The following is a 19,497-nucleotide window of genomic DNA, read 5'->3' on the forward strand; positions in this document are numbered from 1 at the left end:
CTGTCGCAATTTGAGTTTGTGTAGTGGGATGTGAGCAAGCCCCAGACATGACATCTCTTTTACATCACCTTTATGTTTTTCTATGAAATGTCCTGTCAGGGGGTTGATAGATCCCCATTCTTTATAGCTCTGTAGTGTTGCAATATACGCAGTTTCAGGGCTCCTCTAGTAGAGCCAATGTAGTGCAGCCCACATGAGCATGTGATAACATACATTACAAACTTCGTAGTGCATGTTATTTTGTTTGTATCTCCATTTCAACCCATTACAGCTAATGAAGGGTGTTTTAGATACAAAATTGCACATCTTACAATTGGCACATTTACGAAATCCAGCACTGTTTTGTTTCATAAAATGACTCACAGGCATGCTATTTTCTGTGATCACCATGCTCGGAGACAAAATGGTTTTCAGAGTGGGAGCTTTGCGATAAGTTACACTAGGGACTGTTCCCAATACTACTTTGAGATCTGGGTCTGTTAGAAGGACTTTCCAGTATTTACTCAATGTTTTTGATATTTCTGGCCTGATTGTTAAAATTAGTGATTAATCTAATACCATCCTTTTTCTTAACTTTGTGTGCTCTAAACAATTCCGCTCTTTTTATGTTTTGAGCTTTGTCATAGCAATCAGTCACAACCTTCTTTTTATAGCCACGTTTAACAAATCTTAGGCCTATATGTTGGCCTTCCTGTTGGTAGTCTGGTTCATTGCTACAGGCTCTCTTAGCTCTCAATAACGCTCCATAGGGGATCGAGTTCTTTAATGCTGTGGGGTGGTGGCTCAAGGCATGTAAAGTACAATTAGAGCTGGTTTCTTTACGAAAAGGTTTAGTTGTCAATACATTATTGATGACAATAAATTTCACATCCAGAAAGACCAATTCCTTTCTGTTGTGGACAGATGTAAGTTCAAGATTGAAATCATTGACATTCAAGATTTTAACATAGGCATGCAATAATTCTTCTGTCCCGTCCCATATTATAAGAAGATCGTCTATAAAGCGGTACCATACCACTATATGTTTCGTAAATTTTTCTCTTTCTTCAGCCCATGCTACTTGTGATTCCCACCACCCCATATAGAGGTTGTTTTCTTTTTGCAGTGTTACAACTTACAACTGTGTTTTTTGTGTATATATATATATATATATATTGCCTTGCTGAACTTTCATTAATGAAGAATATCCTTACATGAAGTTGCTAATTCTTTCACTGATCCATTAGCCCTATGTACATTTATTGACCAGAACCACCCTAAAGCATTGTAGCTGACTTCTACCCGTTGTTACCTGATTTGAGCGCTTTGTGAGTCACTTTAAATTACTGCTTTGATATTAGACCTAAAGTGATTACTCACTGTTGCTTGTAGTCAATTGCTAAATCTTCTCATGCTTGGAGATAGTACATGGGACAGGGTCAGCCCTGTGGGATAGGGACTGCCACCTACTCAGTGATTTAGGCCCCAGTGGTGGTAAATGATATATCCCCAATGCGCTCCATCCCATCCCTGGCCTGAAATGTCCAAACAGCTCTATTGTCCCTAGAACTCCTGGGTGTTATGGGAAGACATCATCTTATTTGAAGGACAGGGAGAGATAGTAGAAGGTCCATGCGGTCTGCGTTTTGCCACAGTGGTCCTCCATTAATCCCACAATGCAGTCCAGGAGGCCTGGTTCATGGCAAGACAATGTTTTCCTGCACTTCCCACACAGCAGGTCCTACATGTCCCACGTGTGCAAGTCCAGAAATATCAGAAGCTTAAAATATGAAAAAAGTTGGAGAACAGATGAGATAATTAACCCCACAGACTACTATAACAATGTGTGGAATGAATCCAAGGTAACTGTGTGCGTGTGTATTGTGACAAATAACCTCAATAATCCACAGACAAAGATGTCAGGCTTATCATGCTTTTATTGCATTTTATAACATTTCATAAATGAATTCTGTGGAGCGACTCGGCTAAGTCAGATTAAGAGGGTTCCTGTGATTCTCTCAACGCCCGTGTAGGCTTTCTCCTAGCCCAGGGGTCTCTAATCCCCAGAGTCTCCCTGACATTCTCTAAAGCAAGGTAACCACTACTATCTAAGTCTTTCTAATCTAGACCAGGAAATCTAAAGGCTGTGGTCTTTTCCATATATCTCCCTTTGGCCTTTCTAAGGGATATCGCTGGTCCATTGGGCTGGCCAATGTTACCAGGGTTTCTATTTCAGTTTCTTTCCCTTTCTTTCTATGTATGTCCCTCCCTCTATTTCCTCCCTACTTGATCTTTCTAATTCCCCCCTCTTTTTACCTGTACCTCTTTGTCGGCTGCAGGATGCTGAAGAGCAGTCTGTTGGCAGTGACAGACACGGGTTTAGGGGGATAAATGATGGACTTTTCAATAAGTCTGCAATTTCGAGTTTGGAGTCTCTCTGCCCGCTTGCTAGCTAAGGGTCTCAGTGGGATTTCCTTACTTCTGCCACAGCTAAATGATGCAACCAGGACAACAATAACTATGATTTATTCATTCTGATTTTAAGGGCTGTCCTTCCAAAAGGAACGGCAGTTGTGGAGTAGCATATACACAAGATGTTTGCTGTTCCACATAGGTGGTGTCATGGAAACAGGGAAGGTACCAACTCACTCATTAACAGTGTTGCTGTCAGAGGGAGGTCTTCTTTCCCAAAGCAAATTATCTTGATGGTGGTGAAAACTGTTATGATCAATCATTTATTGGAAGTAATTCCCCCCCCCAGTCAGCCACATGTATGATGATGAAAGCTTATTTGATCAACAGGGGAATGTTAAATGCGAATCTCATAACATGAAGAACTCAGTTTCTGAAAAACATAATTCCCCTGTAAAGCAGAACCACTCATTAAATCCTTATAATACTGCTTTAGAAAATGTAATTAAGGAAGAAATGAAGTTGATACATTTGAAAACAACATTCCCATTAAAAGAAGTAATTTGAACATTGGGGACTTCATGTCCCACTATACCAAAGTACAGGGAGAAGAGGAGGGATGCAGAGGCAATGGACTGCAAGTTGCAGCCTAACAGTACTAATGGCCCACACCTGAGGTAGACTGGGAAGTATAAAAGGCCCCCTTCAGGTGCAGGCCATAGAGAGAAGTAGTTGGATGTGGAGGGATTGCAGTAACTCCACGTTGCAGCAGAAGTTGAAGGAGAGCAGAGATGCCAGAGCCACCACTGTTTCCCGATCGGATGACAGTTCTCAGATGGTCTCTACCTTCAAAGACCTTGAATGCAGAGGTTGCACGGCAGGAAGCATTGAGTTGAGAAGCATTCCCAATTCTGAGTTCGGCTCCGGTGGCAGGCGAGCACAGGACTGTTATTGGAACGAGGTTCATGAACCATGGGAAGCAGAACAAAGCGGTTATGCTGGGCTGAGTGAAGCAGAAGCACCAAAAGACCAGAAGGCAGCAGAGCGAGTGGACCCTCTTTGCTGTACCCAGTGAATTCACTAGTGTTGTGGGCCCCTGGAACTCTTTGTGATCGCTCGCTGGCCGGTCTAATCATTTTGCATATCGAAGTGATGTAAAGAAGGTAAAGTGGCAGAATAATAAGAACCTTGGTAACAAACCAGTAAGATAAAAAAATAATTGCCAAAACCAAGAGACAGCACTTAAGAGGTAGGTTGTTTGTAAACCATATTGCTTGGTTAATATAAGAGTGGAAAAACAAGAGTGTGACGAAGAAGTGACAAGTCCACCAAAGTATATTGTGAACTGTTGTGGAATCATCCTGCCAAAAGCATTTTGTTGATACAGACGAACTGTGGAAGTATTCTTGTTTTCTAAGGAAACGTTGTGTTGAACTCTGCTACCAGTGGGGAGATAAAACCTTGTTGAATTTTTTGAACTGTTGTTCAAGTGAGAGTCTTTCTGGAGCAAGAAGAACTTTATCATTAGAACTTTGTTGCAAGACGGAACTTTTCTATTGTGAACTATTGATTGAACATCCTGTTTGAAGCTGGGGGAGGGGAGCTGAGGTGCGCTCCCCTCCCCCTGCTTCAAACAGGATTTTCAAGGAGAAACAGTTATCAGGCTGATATGGAATATAACTGTTATTTCTGTTATATTTAAATAGCCATTCACTACCTTGTTAAGTTTGTTGTATATGTAAGTGTGAGGGACAGAGTACTTTTGTTAGTGTTTCCTTTAGCTTATTTTGATAGACGAGGAAATCCTCGTCAGGGTAGGCATAGTGAGGCATTTGTCAAACCAATTTTTGAGTTGATCAAATAGAATCTTATGAAAAACCTCTACAAACTGGTCCACCTCAGATCTTTGACCCCTCACAACACCCAGCAATGGCCTTCTCTATGAAGTAGCAATTGTTGGTGACCAACACCATTGCTATTCATGTACTGAATATAATTTTTTGGCGAATTGGCATACACTATTTAAATATCATAAAACATAATTGGTATCTTATGAAAATATGTTTTGTTTAATTTCAAGTGGGCGAGGAAGATGAAGATGATGATCCGGAAGTGCCAACCGGCCCTCGTCCCCGAAGAATATCAGAATTGAATAAGGAAAAAATAACACCTATTCCTGATGGGAGTGCTTTCTTTATTTTGAGCAAAACCAACCCGTAAGTTACTATCACTACTAAAGTTTTTTAACTTATGCAATTCATCTGCACTGGGTTTTTGATTTTTGGTGGAAATAATAAAGGATTAATCAAATTGCACCTTAAACAATTGGAGTTCATTTTTTGGACCCATTTCTTGGGTTTTTCTGTTAAAAACAATGGTCTCCCTTCTGTGCCTAAAACTTAGATCTTTTTCGAATAATGTTTGGTGGCAGCGACTTCTATGGGGTGGTTAAAACTTGTCTTTAACTCCATTTCTGCTACTTTTTTGTATGGTAATGGAATTGCCATTACATTTACTGTACCGCCGAGTTCTGAGTGTGGAGGTAAAGTGAAGGATTCACCTTCAGTTAAAAGCTGAGGTTAATTCCTCCATTTTACCGCCAATATCTGGTAGATTTACCACCCAGAATTTCCACTCACAGTAAATATGCCAAAAAGCTCTATGGAGTTCTGTGGAGTCAAAAAAAGGAGATTCACACTGCCAAACAACACTGCCGAACCACCACTAATACTGTGGCAATGCCACTGACTGGCGGTAACGGTAAACTATTTTGGTGGTAAATCGTAAGATCTGCTCCCAAACTCATAATGAGGTGCTTAAACGTGCATAACATTTTATTAACAATAGACATTACAACAAAAGAATTCACATTATTTTGCCTCATGATGTACATCTGTGTTTGGGGTGAGGAGAACACCAACAGTATTTGGTATGTCGTGCCAGCTGAATTTGTAGCATCTTTTCTGTGAACCACAGACTAAGGTCTTGCAACACCCCGACAGGGTCACAATATGCCACCTTTCTGACAGGGCCAGGTGCCGTAAGACTGCTGTGGTAGTGATGCGTGCAGTATAAATATTGGATAACAACATATGACCAAATGTGTGCTCCATTGTCATACAGCAGTTTGTTGGCTCCAAAATCACATCATTCTTTTTTTTTTTAAACTTTTTTTTTTTATTGGCAAAGGTTAGAAGCACTTCCACACAGTAAGCATTTACAAGCAGTAAACAGTGCATCTTACATGTCGTTGCACAGTGATATAGGATACACATCATAGCATACAACAGGTACAGGGTGCGGCAGCCACATCATGGCCCAGTCCCATTGTTCATACCAGGGGATGTGGGGGGTCCAAAGCCTCCTCAGCTGGTTTGTGGAGGTAGGTACAGAATGCTGTCCATATATTTCATGGGCGTGAGGTCGACGGTAGCAACGCAATGTGCTCCTCTTCGCATTTTTGCGTCCAAGTAAGTGCATTCAGCCACATTGTAAAGGTAGGTGGAGAGGAACGTTTACAAAACAATACACATCTCTTGGCCACCATAGTGCTTATATTAAAAAACGTAGACACTTTCTTGACCTCCTTGTTGTCACACACACCGAACAGCACGCCCAGTGGGTTCGGGTCCACTACAGTGTCCACCATCTCGACAGAGCCCCCATTATCTCAGTTCCAATATGTATTCAGCCTGGGGCATGACCAGAACATGTGTATATGATCGGCGCCTTCTACATGGCATCTGGGGCAGGTGTGTGTCTGGAACCTAGCGAACCTGTTTAGTTTGTGCGGAGTGTAATATACCCTGTTCAGTAGTTTATACTGCATACAACGGAATCTAAAGTTAAGGGAGACCTTGCCTGTGTGTGCGCACATCCTCCTCCATATGCCATGATCTCAAGGCCAAGCTCACCTGCCCACTCGTTGCGGGCACGGACCGGCGGATCCAGAGATTTTGGCAATAGCATTTTATATATGGAGGAGAACAGTCCGCGACTGTCACTTGAGTTGGCTATATATTGCAATTCAGGCGTTTCTCGAGGCTCGTCCGGGTAAGAAGACCACATGGCATGGACCGCCGCCCGCAGTCTATAGTACTACAGCAACTACAGGGCTGATCCGGAATGACCGAATCGTCACGTTTGTGGAGTTATAAATTTACCCTTGGGGAATAGATCAGATAGAGCCAGGTATCCCAATTCCTGCCATCGGCGAGATAAGAGTGTATCATGTGTGGGTTCAAGCCCTGGGAACTCCCAGATGGGGAGCCATCCGTAATATGGGCGCGGCTCTGATGACATATCTATAAGGTGGTGACATGCCCTTAATGTGGATGCAATGGGATCAGCAGCCGCCTCAGTTTCATACTTTCAGTGAAGGACTAGAGACATGGTATGCATCCCAGCTGTTGCCAGCTTTTCAAGTTTGACATGTGGTGGACCCGTTGGGTGGTTTTACCAGTGGGTAGCATACTGGGTTTGGGCCGTGTACCAATACAGGGTTAGATCAGGGGCTACAAAGCCCCCCTTCTCGTAGGGTAATGTCATGTGTTCCCACTTTTTACGGACCGCACCCGAGTGCCACATGAATTGTGCACTTTTCTTGTGTAAATCATCGTAGTATTTTTTTCCCAGGCCAGATCGGGACACTGGCGAATAGGAGCTTAGGGACCAATATCATTTTAATCAGAGATAACTTCCCAGCCAGCGACAGTGGAAGGGATCGCCATCTCAGCATCTTGGACTCGAGATGCTGTGCAGTTGCAACGTAGTTATCGGTAAGCAGGGGCAATCTGGATAGCGACACCTGTACTCCCAGATACTTTATGCTATCAGGGGACCAACGGAGGGGATATTCACAAGGTGGTTGTTGCGTCAAGGTGGTGAGCGGGAATATCTCAGATTTGGAATAGTTGATAGTGAAGCCCGAGAAAGTGGCAACCTTTGTTATGTCGCGAAGAATAGAGTTCAGGTGAGTGGCTGGGTCTCTAACGTATAGCTGTACCTCATCTGCATACAAGGAGATTATTTTGGGGTGTCCATTAGGTGTACACCTTTCCGGGAATGCCTTGCCCTGACATAGAGCGCGTTGTTGTGCTGCTTCCCCCCTCCCACTTCCTGGTCCTCCTCTCCCTGCCCGCCCACCACCCCCTCTGATTGGCTGCCTGGCTGCCTCCCTCTTGGCCTACTCTGTGGCTGCCCCCCCCCCCCCCGCTCGCTTCTTTGTTCTTCGGAGCGTGGGAGAGCAGTCGCTGGTAGCCTGAGGGATCTGCAGGCTTAGGGAAGCCCTGCCTGGCCCTGCGGGCCTCCGTGAGTTTGTGCTACATTTTGAAAAATTATTTTGCCTCGCGCTCTGAGCGCGTTGTTGTGCTGCTTCCCCCTCCCACTTCCTGGTCCTCCTCTCCCTTCCCGCCTCCCTGCCCGCCCACACCCCCCCCCACCCTCCTCACTCTGCCTATATCCACCCCTTCCTGGGCAGCCCCCTGCCCGGCAGCCCCCTCGGCTAAGGGCCCCTTAGGCAAAGGGCGGCTCCTATGGTTGCGGCTCCCTGTGTGTGTCTGCAGGTGTCCGCAGGGGACGCCTGGCGCCTGCACTTCTTTTCCACCTCTCCCGGCCCACCCCATCTATTCCTGGTCACTTCTTCGCATGGTGTCTTCTCCTCACTATGTCCCACAGTTGTGGTAATCAGGGTTTTTCTCCCCCCGCAGGATTCTCAAACTTAGGTGGCCTCTGTACCTAATACGCTCTCACTGTTCTGAATTGTGGTAATCAGGGTTTTTCTCCCCCCGCAGGATTCTCAAACTTAGGTGGCCTCTGTACCTAATACGCTCTCACTGTTCTGAATTGTGGTAATCAGGGTTTTTCTCCCCCCGCAGGATTCTCAAACGTAGGTGGCCTCTGTACCTAATACGCTCCCACTGTTCTGAATTGTGGTAATCAGGGTTTTTCTCCCCCCGCAGGATTCTCAAACTTGGTGGCCTCTGTACCTAATACGCACTCATGCACTGGAGGTGCACTGTTCTGTAATGTGGTAAACTAGGGCTGGCCGCTCTCTCACTGCCTGCGTGCTCTCGTATCGTCTGTCCTCCTCCCCCACTCCCTCCTACTCCATGGTGCTCTCTATCTCGTCTATCTTCTCTAACTGCTTCTCTATTGACTACCCTGCTCTCCTCACTAAATCTGGTAGGAAAAAGTTTAAAAAGGACATCCTGGTCTCCAACCCAGGTCTCCCTATCGCTGACACCTACACTAGTGCCTGCTCCAAGGAAACTCTCACTGACATCCTCTTTTTCGTGCCTTCGCCTGACCTATGGACCCTTCATATGGTCTCTGTTCTCTCTCCTTTCTCCTCTTCTCCCATTAATGGTGGCACCCGTTGGGATGTCCTCTTGGCCTCCTTCCACTCCTCTAAGGCCATCATTAATGTCTACGCTAACGGGACCGTCTTGGTCCAAGGCCCTCAGGCCAACCTTCACCTCTTTGACAGACGCTTCACATGCCTCATTAACTTCCTTTCCTCTCCTGCTGTCCCCCCTCCTCTGTCCTCGGCTACCTTGCCTCTACCCTCCCTCCCTGCCCCCTCTCTTGCTCCTTCTTCTACACCTCCACAGGGCGTACCTCTGATCTGTACCCCTCCCCGGAAGTCCTTCAAGGATGGCAACCTTCTCCACATTGCCACTCTTAACTCTCGCTCTGCAATCAAGCATTCTTCTGATATCTGTCACCTTCTTGAGGAACTGGACCTTGACGGCCTCGGTCTCACTGAGACATGGTTCACGGCCAGCTCTGTCACCAGCTTTGACACACTCCTACCTGACGGCTACAAGATCCTCTCCGTGCCCAGGCCCAACCGTGCAGGGGGGGTGTAGCCCTTATCTTCCCTGAGTGGATTCCTGCCACTGTCACTCCTACGCAGTCATACTCCTCTTTTGAATGCCTTGTCTGCCGTCTCTCTCTTTCTCTCCTAGCCATTCCCTTACCGTGGCTACTATCTATCGGCCACCTGGTCAAATCTCCTCCTTCCTTTCCGAGTGGGCTGACCTCTCCTCCTCACTCCTGTCCTCAACCACTCAACTCCTCTTTCTTGGTGACTTCAACATCCACTTGGATGTCTCCTGTCCCCCCACGGGACTCTTTCGTGACCTCTGCGACTCTCTCTCACTCTCTATTCTCCCGTCTGGGCCTACTCATTCTGCAGGGCACACTCTTGATGCTCTGATCTCTTCTGACCTTCCCCTCTCCGTCCCTCTCTCCACTCCTCTCTCCTGGAGTGATCACTTTCTCCTATCCTCCCACATCACCCTCCCTACCCCACTGACAAAGCCACCCTCACCACTGCCACCCACCTTCTCGGTCATCCGACCCATGAAGCGCGTGTCAGTTGAGGCTTTCGCTGCCACCTTCGCAGCCCCTCATCCCCATTCTGCTGACTCCCACCCTGACACTGCCCTCTCCATGCTCCACTCTGCTTAATCTGATACTCTTGATATCCTTGCCCCTGTCATGAGAATCCGCCTGAAGCCTAAAGCCAAATGTAACTCCTGGTATGACTCGGAGCTCGTTACCCTTAAACGCAAGTGCAGGGTGGCAGAGAGGAAATGGCGTGCTTCATGTTCATCCTCTGACAAACTGGCCTGCCGCCTGCTCCAAAGGCAATACTGTCTCTCCGTTCTCTCCAAGAAGAGAGCCCTTATCCAAGCCCGCATCTCTGCAGCATCTAACAACTCGGCCGAACTCTTTAAAATCTGCAAGGAGCTTGCCAACCCTGCTGCAGTCTCTACCTCTCCTGTCCCCTCCCAGGCCCTCTGCACTGCACTTGCCTCTCACTTCATCTCTAAAACTCAGGACATCCTGTCCTCACTCTCCTCCTATCACCTCCCTCCCTCTCTTCCTGGCTCTTCCTCTGGCCCTTCTACAGCCACCCCTCCTCCCTCCTTCTCTGCCTTTCCCCTTTTCTCTGCTGATGAGGTTTCCAGACAAGTCCGATCTATAAAAGTCTCATCCAAACAGGTTCACCCCTGTTCCTCCCCCATTCCCCCTTAAGCACTCCCTTGGGCACCCTCTTCTTAAGAAACACTCTTCTGACCCCTCCTGCCCGGCTAACTATCGCCCAATCTCCATCACTCCCTTCCTGGGCAAGCTCCTGGAGAAACTGGCCATCTCCCAACTTAACCTCCATGCTGAATCTGTTGGCAGTCTTCATGACCATCAATCTGGCTTCAGAGCTGCCAGAAGCACGGAAACTGCTCTCCTGAACATCCGTGAGGACCTACTCTTGAACCTTGACTCCAACACTCCGTGTGTTCTCATTCTGCTCGATCTCTCTTCTGCCTTTGACACTGTCAACCATGCCATCCTGCTCAACCGTCTCCGTGATAACCTGGGTATCACTGGTCAGGCTCTGGCGTGGCTGACCTCTTTCCTCTCCAATCGACCCTCCCAGGTCCAACTGGGGTCCTTACTCTCTGACATCTTTTTCTCCACCTGTGGTGTCCCCCAGGGATCAAATCTATCCCCCTGGCTGTTCAACCAGTACCTGGCACTCCTTGCCCTCCGCATCGCCGCTCTCTGCCCCAACTTTCAGTGCTATGCGGACGATACCCAGCTCATTTTCAGGCTACCCTCGGCCTCCTCCTCTCCTTCCCTCATCTCTGACTGTCTGTCGGCTATCCAGGAATGGTGTGCTGCCAATGACCTCTGCCTTAATGCCAGTAAGACTGAGATTCTACTCATCGGCACACCCACTCCCTCCTTCCCTGCAGCTCTCTGGCCGGCCTCTCTTGGCCCTCTTCCTGCACAGCAAAAAACCTCAGGGTTATCTTCGACTCCATACTCTCCTTCTCTCCTCATATATCTGACGTCTCTAAGAAGTCACACTACCAGCTGCACCTCCTCAGAGGTATTCTTCCCTTCCTCTCCTTCCCCCAGAAGCTCACTGTCTCACGAGCCCTGGTTCTCTCAAAGCTGGACTACTGTAACAGCCTCTATCTTAATCTTATCTTAATCTGCCTGCCTCCACTCTCCGCCCTCTGCAACTCATCCAGAACAGAACTGCGAGACTTGTCCTTGGCCTTAAGCCCAGGGACCGTATCTCTCCAGGACTGAAGTCTCTACACTGGCTCCCAGTGGCTGCGAGGATAAAGTTCAAAACCCTCTGCATTGTCCACAAGGCCTTCTGGGGCCTGGGGCCTAAATACCTTCAACTCTCTCTTCCTAAATATCTTCCTTCCCGAGCCCTTCGCTCATCCGTCTCCAACTCCCTCTGGGTCAGCCGCTTCTCGAAGCAACGAGCTGGGGGTAGATCTCTCTCCGCGGCAGGGGCCTCCCTCTGGAACAGCCTTCCTGCCTCCCTGAAACTTGAGGAGAACCATCTGCGGTTCCGGAAGCACCTCAAAACCTTCCTCTTTGCTTCTGCTTTCTCTCTCCCTCTCCCCTGCTAATTCTTCACTGAATCTGCACCGAATCTGCAACTGGGCCACTCTCGCCGACCTCGGTCCTGGGCCCAGCCACTCTGCACTTGCACTGCCTCGCTGGCAACCCCTGCTCTGAGGGACTGTCTCTGTATCCCTACAGCCCCCGTTCCCAGCACTTGTCTGCACTTACCTTGCACTTGTCACCAGCTGGCCCTATTCATTTTATTATATATACTTACCTTGTACTGCACTTGCCCCTTCCCCTCCCCTTGCGCTATGTCCCTTCCCCCTTCCCCTGCACTTGCGCGATCTGAATGACACCTGGCCTAGTAGGATCGTTGTCTGTCTTCCCCCGTTTCCCCCTCCCTGCCTCGTCGCGCCTTGAAACACTTGAAACGCTTGTGTATAGGCGCGTTACAAATGCCATATCATATCATAGTCCACCATTGGCTCGATAGCCATCGCAAATAGGATAGGGGGAAAAGGCATCCCTGTCGGGTGCCTCTTAGTAGGTTGATAGATGCCGAGGTCATGGAGTTGACCAGTACTCTTGCAGAGGGACTTATATATAGCAATTTAATGTTTTGTATCATGAAGGGGCCCACTCCCATTCTATCGAGGACCTACCTCATATATTGCCATGAAACCATGTTGAATGCCTTTTGGGCATCGAGTGTGACTGCCACGGCTGAGGCCCCCTGGTCGATCCTAGATATGCCATTGAAAAGCCTTCGGATGTTAAGAGGAGTCGATTGCCCGGGAACAAATCCGCTCTGATCTTCATGTACGAGGTACAGCATGATAGGGAGAAACCTATTCGCAATGGTCTTGGCGAATATTTTGGTGTCAATATTCATGAGTGACAGTGGCCTGTAGGACCCACAGTCGTCGCCAGGTTTTCCAGGTTTGAGTAAAACAGTTATAATTGCCTCGCTCAACGATGGAGGAAGAATGCAGCGCCACGTGCTCCTGATAGAATTCGGAGGTAAGTCTGTCTGGACCCGGGGCTTTATCCTTAGGAAGGTCAGTTATAGCAGTGACTATTTCATCCAGTGTGATCGGCGTATCAAGCTGTTCCCTTGTAGCTTGGGAAATGTATGTCATGGAGATTTTGGTTCTTGAATTTCTAGGGTGCTGTGTTCGTGAGATGGCGTGAATAGTTGGGCATAGAAACCAGAAAATCTTTACAAAATCTTCTGGACTGACCATTGTAGGGTGCCATGTTCACCCCTAATACAGTCGATCTGGACCCTGCCTCCCTCTGCCCGGACTAACCTTGCAAGCGTCCTCCCAGGTCTATCACCTTCCTCGTATTTCTTCGCTGCACATGGGCGGCTGGGAGCAGTCGCGCACTCATGTTCCAGGTTTTTGAGTTTAGACTCGGAGCGGTGTAAATCGTTCCTAATGGTTTTTAACACACCTGCCTCCCGGATAATGGACATGCCCCTTATGTACACCTTAAACGCCTCCCAGCGGACCCCCATAGTAGTATCCTTATCCGCATTGAATTCAAAAAATGTTTTTATGTCAGCTAGTATCTCCGCCTTAAAAAGTAGATCTAGTAGAGTTTCCGATTTGAATCGCCAGGCGGAGTTGGATGGCGGGGCAAGCTCCAGATCGATCAGAACTGTCACTGGAGCATGGTCAGACAGCGTACAGGCGAGTATTTTGGAATCAGCAACCCGGCCCACCAAACTTCCTGTCACAAGGAAAAGATCTATCCTTGAAGAGCTATCATGCACCAGGGAGTAGTATGTATATTCATGGTCCATGGTGTGGAGGGCCCTCCATACATCCTGCAGGCCAAGTGATTGGATTTGTGAGGAGTAGTCTCCTAGCAGCTCGGGATAGAGCCCTGGGTGCCGTTCCCGTTCTATCCAGAATGGTATTCAATATCAAGTTCATATCTCCTCCCCATATTATTGGGACCCCTATGTACTCCATCAGTAGGGAAACCACAATATCCAAAAAATCGGGGGTGTCCACATTCGGGGTGTATATATTCACCAGTAAGTACTCCATACCGATCACAACGCAGTGTAGAATGACATACCTCCCCTCGGTGTCTATATGGCTCCTCTTCAGCGTGAATTTAACCGACTTATATACTAGCATCAGAACCCCTCCAGATTGTGTGGAGTAAGTGGTGTAAAACCTACTGGGTCCCCATGAAGGTGCTATACATGATGCAAGGTGGCCCTGGGCGTGGGTTTCCTGTGATAGAAGGATTTTCACGCCGTGCCTCTGAGCATACGCTGTGATCCTGCGAGCTTTAGTGTAGTCCCCTAACCCCCCGGACGTTCCAGGACATTATGCGTACAGCCATGCCTCCATCTCAAGGCACATCCCAGATCATACGAGGCTAGTGCTGGATCAGACCACTAACAGCATGACCACACCAGTATTGTACGTACAAGTCTATGCAAGCATTATGGGCTTGATGTCTGCCCGCTATGTGGAATGCCACCACACTTCTGCCATTTTTTCATAACAAACCGCAACTTTGCTACCCCCTCCCTCACCGCCCTTCCCAAACTAGCGGTGCATCTCCCCTCCCTCCCCGTCCATATTCAGCCGGGCCTCCCCCAACTCGCCCCGTTACCAACAATTTCCCCCAACCGGATGTAGGTGTACCCCTCCAAACACAGCCCAGCCACTCTGTAAACCCAACAGGGGCCAGCTACCAAAAACCCCTCTAGAATAGCCATTGCAACTGGAGTGGGATGCGCTGCTGCCGTGCAGGCGACTAGTCAGGAGTAATGAGATACCAGAAGTTGTACACTGACCGGCGTTACACATCACTATTGCACAGTTTCTTCAAACCAATGTGTGCAGTTAGAGAAAGCGTCAGTAAGGCCTACGGAGGCGTGGTCTATCGGTACTCGACCACTTTTAGAACAGGGGATTCAACCATGGGTAAACACATCAAATTGCATCACACAAGCCATGTACAACATTCAATGGAAGAGGCCAGAGCATAATCGCAGACTATGCACAAATATTGTGGAAGACCAGTGCGGCCGCCACTGCTGTCAACACTATAGCAAGAGGATATCAATGATCGAAACATAGGTCATACAAGAACAGTTAATGCGTGTCTCACTCGTTGTCCATTAGGTCCTCCGCCGGGCCGTGGAGAGGTATCTGCGCCTCGATAAACTTCACTGCTTCATCAGGAACGGTGAAAAAGTACAGTTTTTCCCTGAAGGTAAACTTGAGTCGTGCCGGAAACAGCATTGCATGGGAGATATTCCGCTCCCTGGGCAATTTTTTCACCCTCAGAAATTGACGCCTCTCCTGTTGCACGCCTACGGAGAAGTCAGGGAAAATCCGGATCACCTGGGATCCCAGGCACAGCTCGCCCTTCTCACGCGACAAGCAGTGGATGTGATCCCTGTCTCTATAGTTGAGTATCCTAGCGATGACAGGCCTAGGAAAGTCTCTGGGCTTAGGTCGCGGTGATAGGGCTCTATGGGCTCGCTCAATAGTGAAATAAGAGGACAGGTCTGGGTTGTCAAGCAGGTCTTCTAGGAGGTTTTCCACTGCTAACTCCATGCGGCCCTTGAGAGCGTTTTCCGGAACTCTGATGATCCGTATATTATTCCTACGTTATCTGGATTCTAAAACATCGCACTTCACCTTTACAGTTTTCATGTTGCGAGTGAGAGAAGCAACAGTGTCTTGAATGGTGTGCGGTCCATCCTCATTAATACTGGCTGGAGGATGTAGAACCCGGCTCTGGCCAAGGTGTAACTTTGGCGAACTTATCCATGGCCCCCGCTTTATTAGCCCTGCGCAATCTGTTCGGCATTACTACACAGTTGAACGCGTGGGTGTGCACAGATGATGGCTGTGGACAGTGCGGGACAAAAACAGTTCAGGCCAGGGCAATCGCCATCTTGCTGCCACAGCAAGGGTCGATGAGGAGCACGGGAGGAGGCTTAGCAGGGCAGGACAATTCAGCTGCTAGGACCGGCCAACCAATGTGTAGGCGGGAGCTTTGGTATGGCTTGAATGGCAGTGTCAGTTATCAGTCCCCTATTAGGTGGAGGCAAGGAAGGTGAAGACTGTGGTGGCACAAGTGGAGTTGGCAAAACAAGTGGTAATGGCCAAAGTAGAATGTGTATATGAGCAAGGAACTTGGTCTAGTCAGAGATCAATATTGGCCATGGAGGGTGAACACTCGAAGAAGCCCCGCATGGAAGCTCTTTGAGCAATGAAAAGGAGTTCATGGAAGTAAGAGGCCACTGGTGTTTAGGGACAGTAGCTCACACAGGGCTCTGGGGCTGATGAGAGACTCAGATAGCGAGATAGAGCGCCACACAGGTAACAGCAGTATTATGGGGAGCAGGGAGGGGTCCCCGCCAGGGGGCCTTCAGCAGGCAGCCTGATGTGGAGCAATGGGCGAAGCGTTGTATAGTGAGTAGATCAGCGGGGAGCCCGAGCAGCCCAACACTGCCAGGCACCGGAACACCAAGGAGAGGCCCCCCCCCAGCTCATCACCTGTACGGTCGGCGGAACAGCCCTCGCCACATGCCCAGGGGGGGCACACACAGGTCTCCGGACATGCGCCAGCACAGGGGCTCCAGGTGTGTCACACAGCAGGAATCGGGCTGCCACAAGGAGCCAAGCTCAGAGCCCAGGGTCAGAATAGGTTGCAGGGTGCTACCGCACAGCACGGCACCCAGGCATCGGCTGGGGCACAGGCAGGACCTGGCTTCACAACCTCGGCCAGCCACCGCAGGCAGCCAGCGGTGGTCTCAGCCTCAGTCTCGTCAGGCGATGCAGAGGCGAAGCGGGCATCCCCAGCCCAGTGAATACAGGCTTGCCGCAGGGGACAAGCTCAGCCAGCTACGGGCGGGCGTAGAGAAATCTCCTGTGGTCCAAGCAATGTTAGCTGCCGGCAGGGCCGCACACGCGGCAAAGCAGTAATTAGTCGCAGTAGTAGGGCTCGGGAGCACCGATTCCACCCAGGACTGGGGGCATATATACCTCGAGGTGTGGCAGGTATAGTTGGAAAATGTTAAAGGAAACCGCTGATGATGTCGGATTTGTGTCACACGGAGCTCGAGAGCTAGGCAGCCATTTCTCAACAGCACCCCCCAAGATCACATAATGAATGATTTATATGAAGCTTTTGATCGTCCTCCTTTGCCCTATCATGTTTCTTGAAGTGTACAGTAGCAAATAGCAATGGGGGTCTCCTTTTCCGTGTTTTTCAGGCAAAGTATTTACCAAAGAAACCCTATCTAACTGGGATATTGACTATTAACACTGAAGAAAGGAGTTTTAAAAGAATATTAGTCAAGATTCAGCCTCCATCTAGAAGAAATATCTGTCGCATACAAGTTATCTATGAAAATTAATATTATTCCTTAATTATTGTTCATTAATATAAAACAGTGACAAGGATTGTATATCGTAAAAAGAGGGTACCACTGACGATGTAGTTTCTCTACATTATTGGACCATCAACAAACGGGATTGGGCCTGCACTGAAAACATGAAAGCAAACTGATCAAATGCAAACTTTTACAGAGTTTTGCAAGACAGGCTCTGTCTCCATTCTTAGGCATTTTCCATCCATTGTTGCATACATATGTTCATTTTGAACCATGCATGCTTTACTAGAATTGCCACTGATAACACACCTTTCATCTCGGAGTAAAGTCTTAAGCCGGACAACTGTGCATTATTTTTTGACTGAAATTAGTTTGGGGTTCTCTGATTCTGGCGAAAATTCACCAATGAAAACAGCCTGTCGGTGTTAAAACAATGGGCCTCATTACGACCCGGGTGGTAAGTGAATTACGATGCCGGTAAAGGAATACCGGCATTGCTTACCGCTCCGCACGATTAGGACACGCCAACCCGCTATTAGCGGTGCCGTAATTAACGGTGCCGCTAATAGCGGCAGGAGCCCAAGCATGCGGCTCTTCATGCCGCCAATACCGGCATTGGCATAAACAGGGGAACATCACAAGTCAGGCGGACATGCAAATAACGCCCTATTGAAGCCCGAAAAGTACCTTACCGGCATGGAGCTAATACTGGCATCGCGGACCACCCGTAAACGGCCATGTGCAGTGTTCCCAACTGCCACAGGTGCACACAATCCGCACAGGTGGAGGCAATACAGACTGGGCCAGCACAAATGGAGCACACCCCAACCCTTCCCACACCCAGTCACACACCAAAATGATTCCAATATTGCTAGCAATGCTCGGGCTGGAGGACATGATTGCACTGGAACTGCTGCAACAACAACAGGCAGCACAGAGGAGACGCAGGAGGAGAAGGAGGGTGAGGCAGGCCCAGCATGCCCCACCAGTGCAGCCAGTGGCACCACGCAGGCAGCCCCCAATCCCTCGCATCAGAGCCAGTCCATTCAACCTAACCCCTGAGCAGATCCACACCCTGTACCGTCTGGACCGGGACACCATTGTTAAGATGGATTTCTGAACTCTGTCCTGGAGGGGCAGAGGTTCAGAAGGCCAGTCTAGTTTCTTGGAACAGGGTAACCTCTGGACAAGCCAGACCAATAAGGGTAGCGATGGCGGCGGTCAAGACTAGGTCTCAAGAGGAGTGAGGGTGACTGAAAGCCCGCAAGGAGCACACACAGCAAGGACGCTTACAAATTACTCCAGACAGGTGTTATATTAAAAATATAGACACATTTATTACAAGGCCTTTGTAACATCGACCATATTAAAGAATCACAGTAAAACTCCAATAAACCAACACATCACAAGCAATACAATATATATACAAGACCAAGGGGTCTAAAGACTTAGAAGCACCAAATATGCAGACCACCTAGATGGGGAGGAAAGCAGGCAGTGCAAGTAATCGTTAGACCCAGTTCGACATCAGAGGCCGCCTAACTAGAAGGAAGTCCGAGCCCTACGAAGAGTGGAGCCTTGTGCTCAAAAGTACCTGCACACGCGGGTGCCAACGGGCAAAGGGGAGTCTCTTCAGGGAAAAGAATGATGAACAGATCCCCGCTACTCAAGCACGGCCTACACTTGTGGGAAGAAGCAGGGCGCGAGTGCAGAAAAGGGTTGCTGTTTACGACAGCGATGGAAAGCCACAGGCTCCTGCGGGAGGGCGACCGGTTAGGGTATTGATTACTCACCGTTCCCCGATGCAGGCAGACCCAGGCTTCTCTGTTTCCGTTTCGGTACTGGCAGGCTCAGATGCGATCAGCAGGATGTCTCGACGCCGTGTAGATTCCGCGACAGCAGGAGTCAGGGTCGAGGGTGTCCCAAATGCAGCGAACACGCACAGGTTTGTTACCACAGCAGGGCAACTCGGCAACCGCGTGTATTCCGGTCCCAGAGCACACGTCTCTCTTCAGACCTGGGAACGCCAAGTGTACGAATCGTGTGAGAGTGCCGAGGACTCGGAATTTATCAGCAGCCAGACGGCGGTGACAGAGCAAGATTCCTGTGTAGGCTGGTCAGTCCACTGGATGGCCCAGGGACGCTTCCGAAGGCTTACGTACAGGATTCGGTGAAGATGCCGAGAATAGTTGTTCCCACTATTCTAAAGGGTCGAAGTGCCTTTGCAGACCTTCTCGTTCGATCAGAGGCCGAGTGATCTCGCAGGATGACAGCAGTGCAGGGTGCCAAACCTTCAGCGGGTCACCAGCGATTCCTCGACTCAGCTTCTTAGTTGCAGGATACTTGGCTCC

At 48.8% G+C, this 19,497-nt stretch overlaps 1 protein-coding gene across 5 annotated transcripts in view; it reads left to right on the forward strand.

Annotated features, from left to right (window-relative positions):
• CACNA1D (calcium voltage-gated channel subunit alpha1 D) overlaps nucleotides 1-19,497 on the forward strand; it is a 2,225,258-nt gene that overhangs the window by 1,122,099 nt on the left and 1,083,662 nt on the right. For all 5 annotated transcript variants that reach the window (XM_069643624.1, XM_069643621.1, XM_069643623.1 and 2 more), the window contains exon 19: nucleotides 4,472-4,607. In XM_069643624.1, the coding sequence (XP_069499725.1) occupies nucleotides 4,472-4,607 (136 nt within the window). The remainder of the gene's footprint in view (nucleotides 1-4,471; nucleotides 4,608-19,497) is intronic.

This window comes from Ambystoma mexicanum, chromosome 2p, assembly GCF_040938575.1.
Source record: "Ambystoma mexicanum isolate Mex_15411 chromosome 2p, UKY_AmexF1_1, whole genome shotgun sequence".
In the NCBI taxonomy this organism is placed as follows: Eukaryota; Metazoa; Chordata; class Amphibia; order Caudata; family Ambystomatidae; genus Ambystoma; species Ambystoma mexicanum.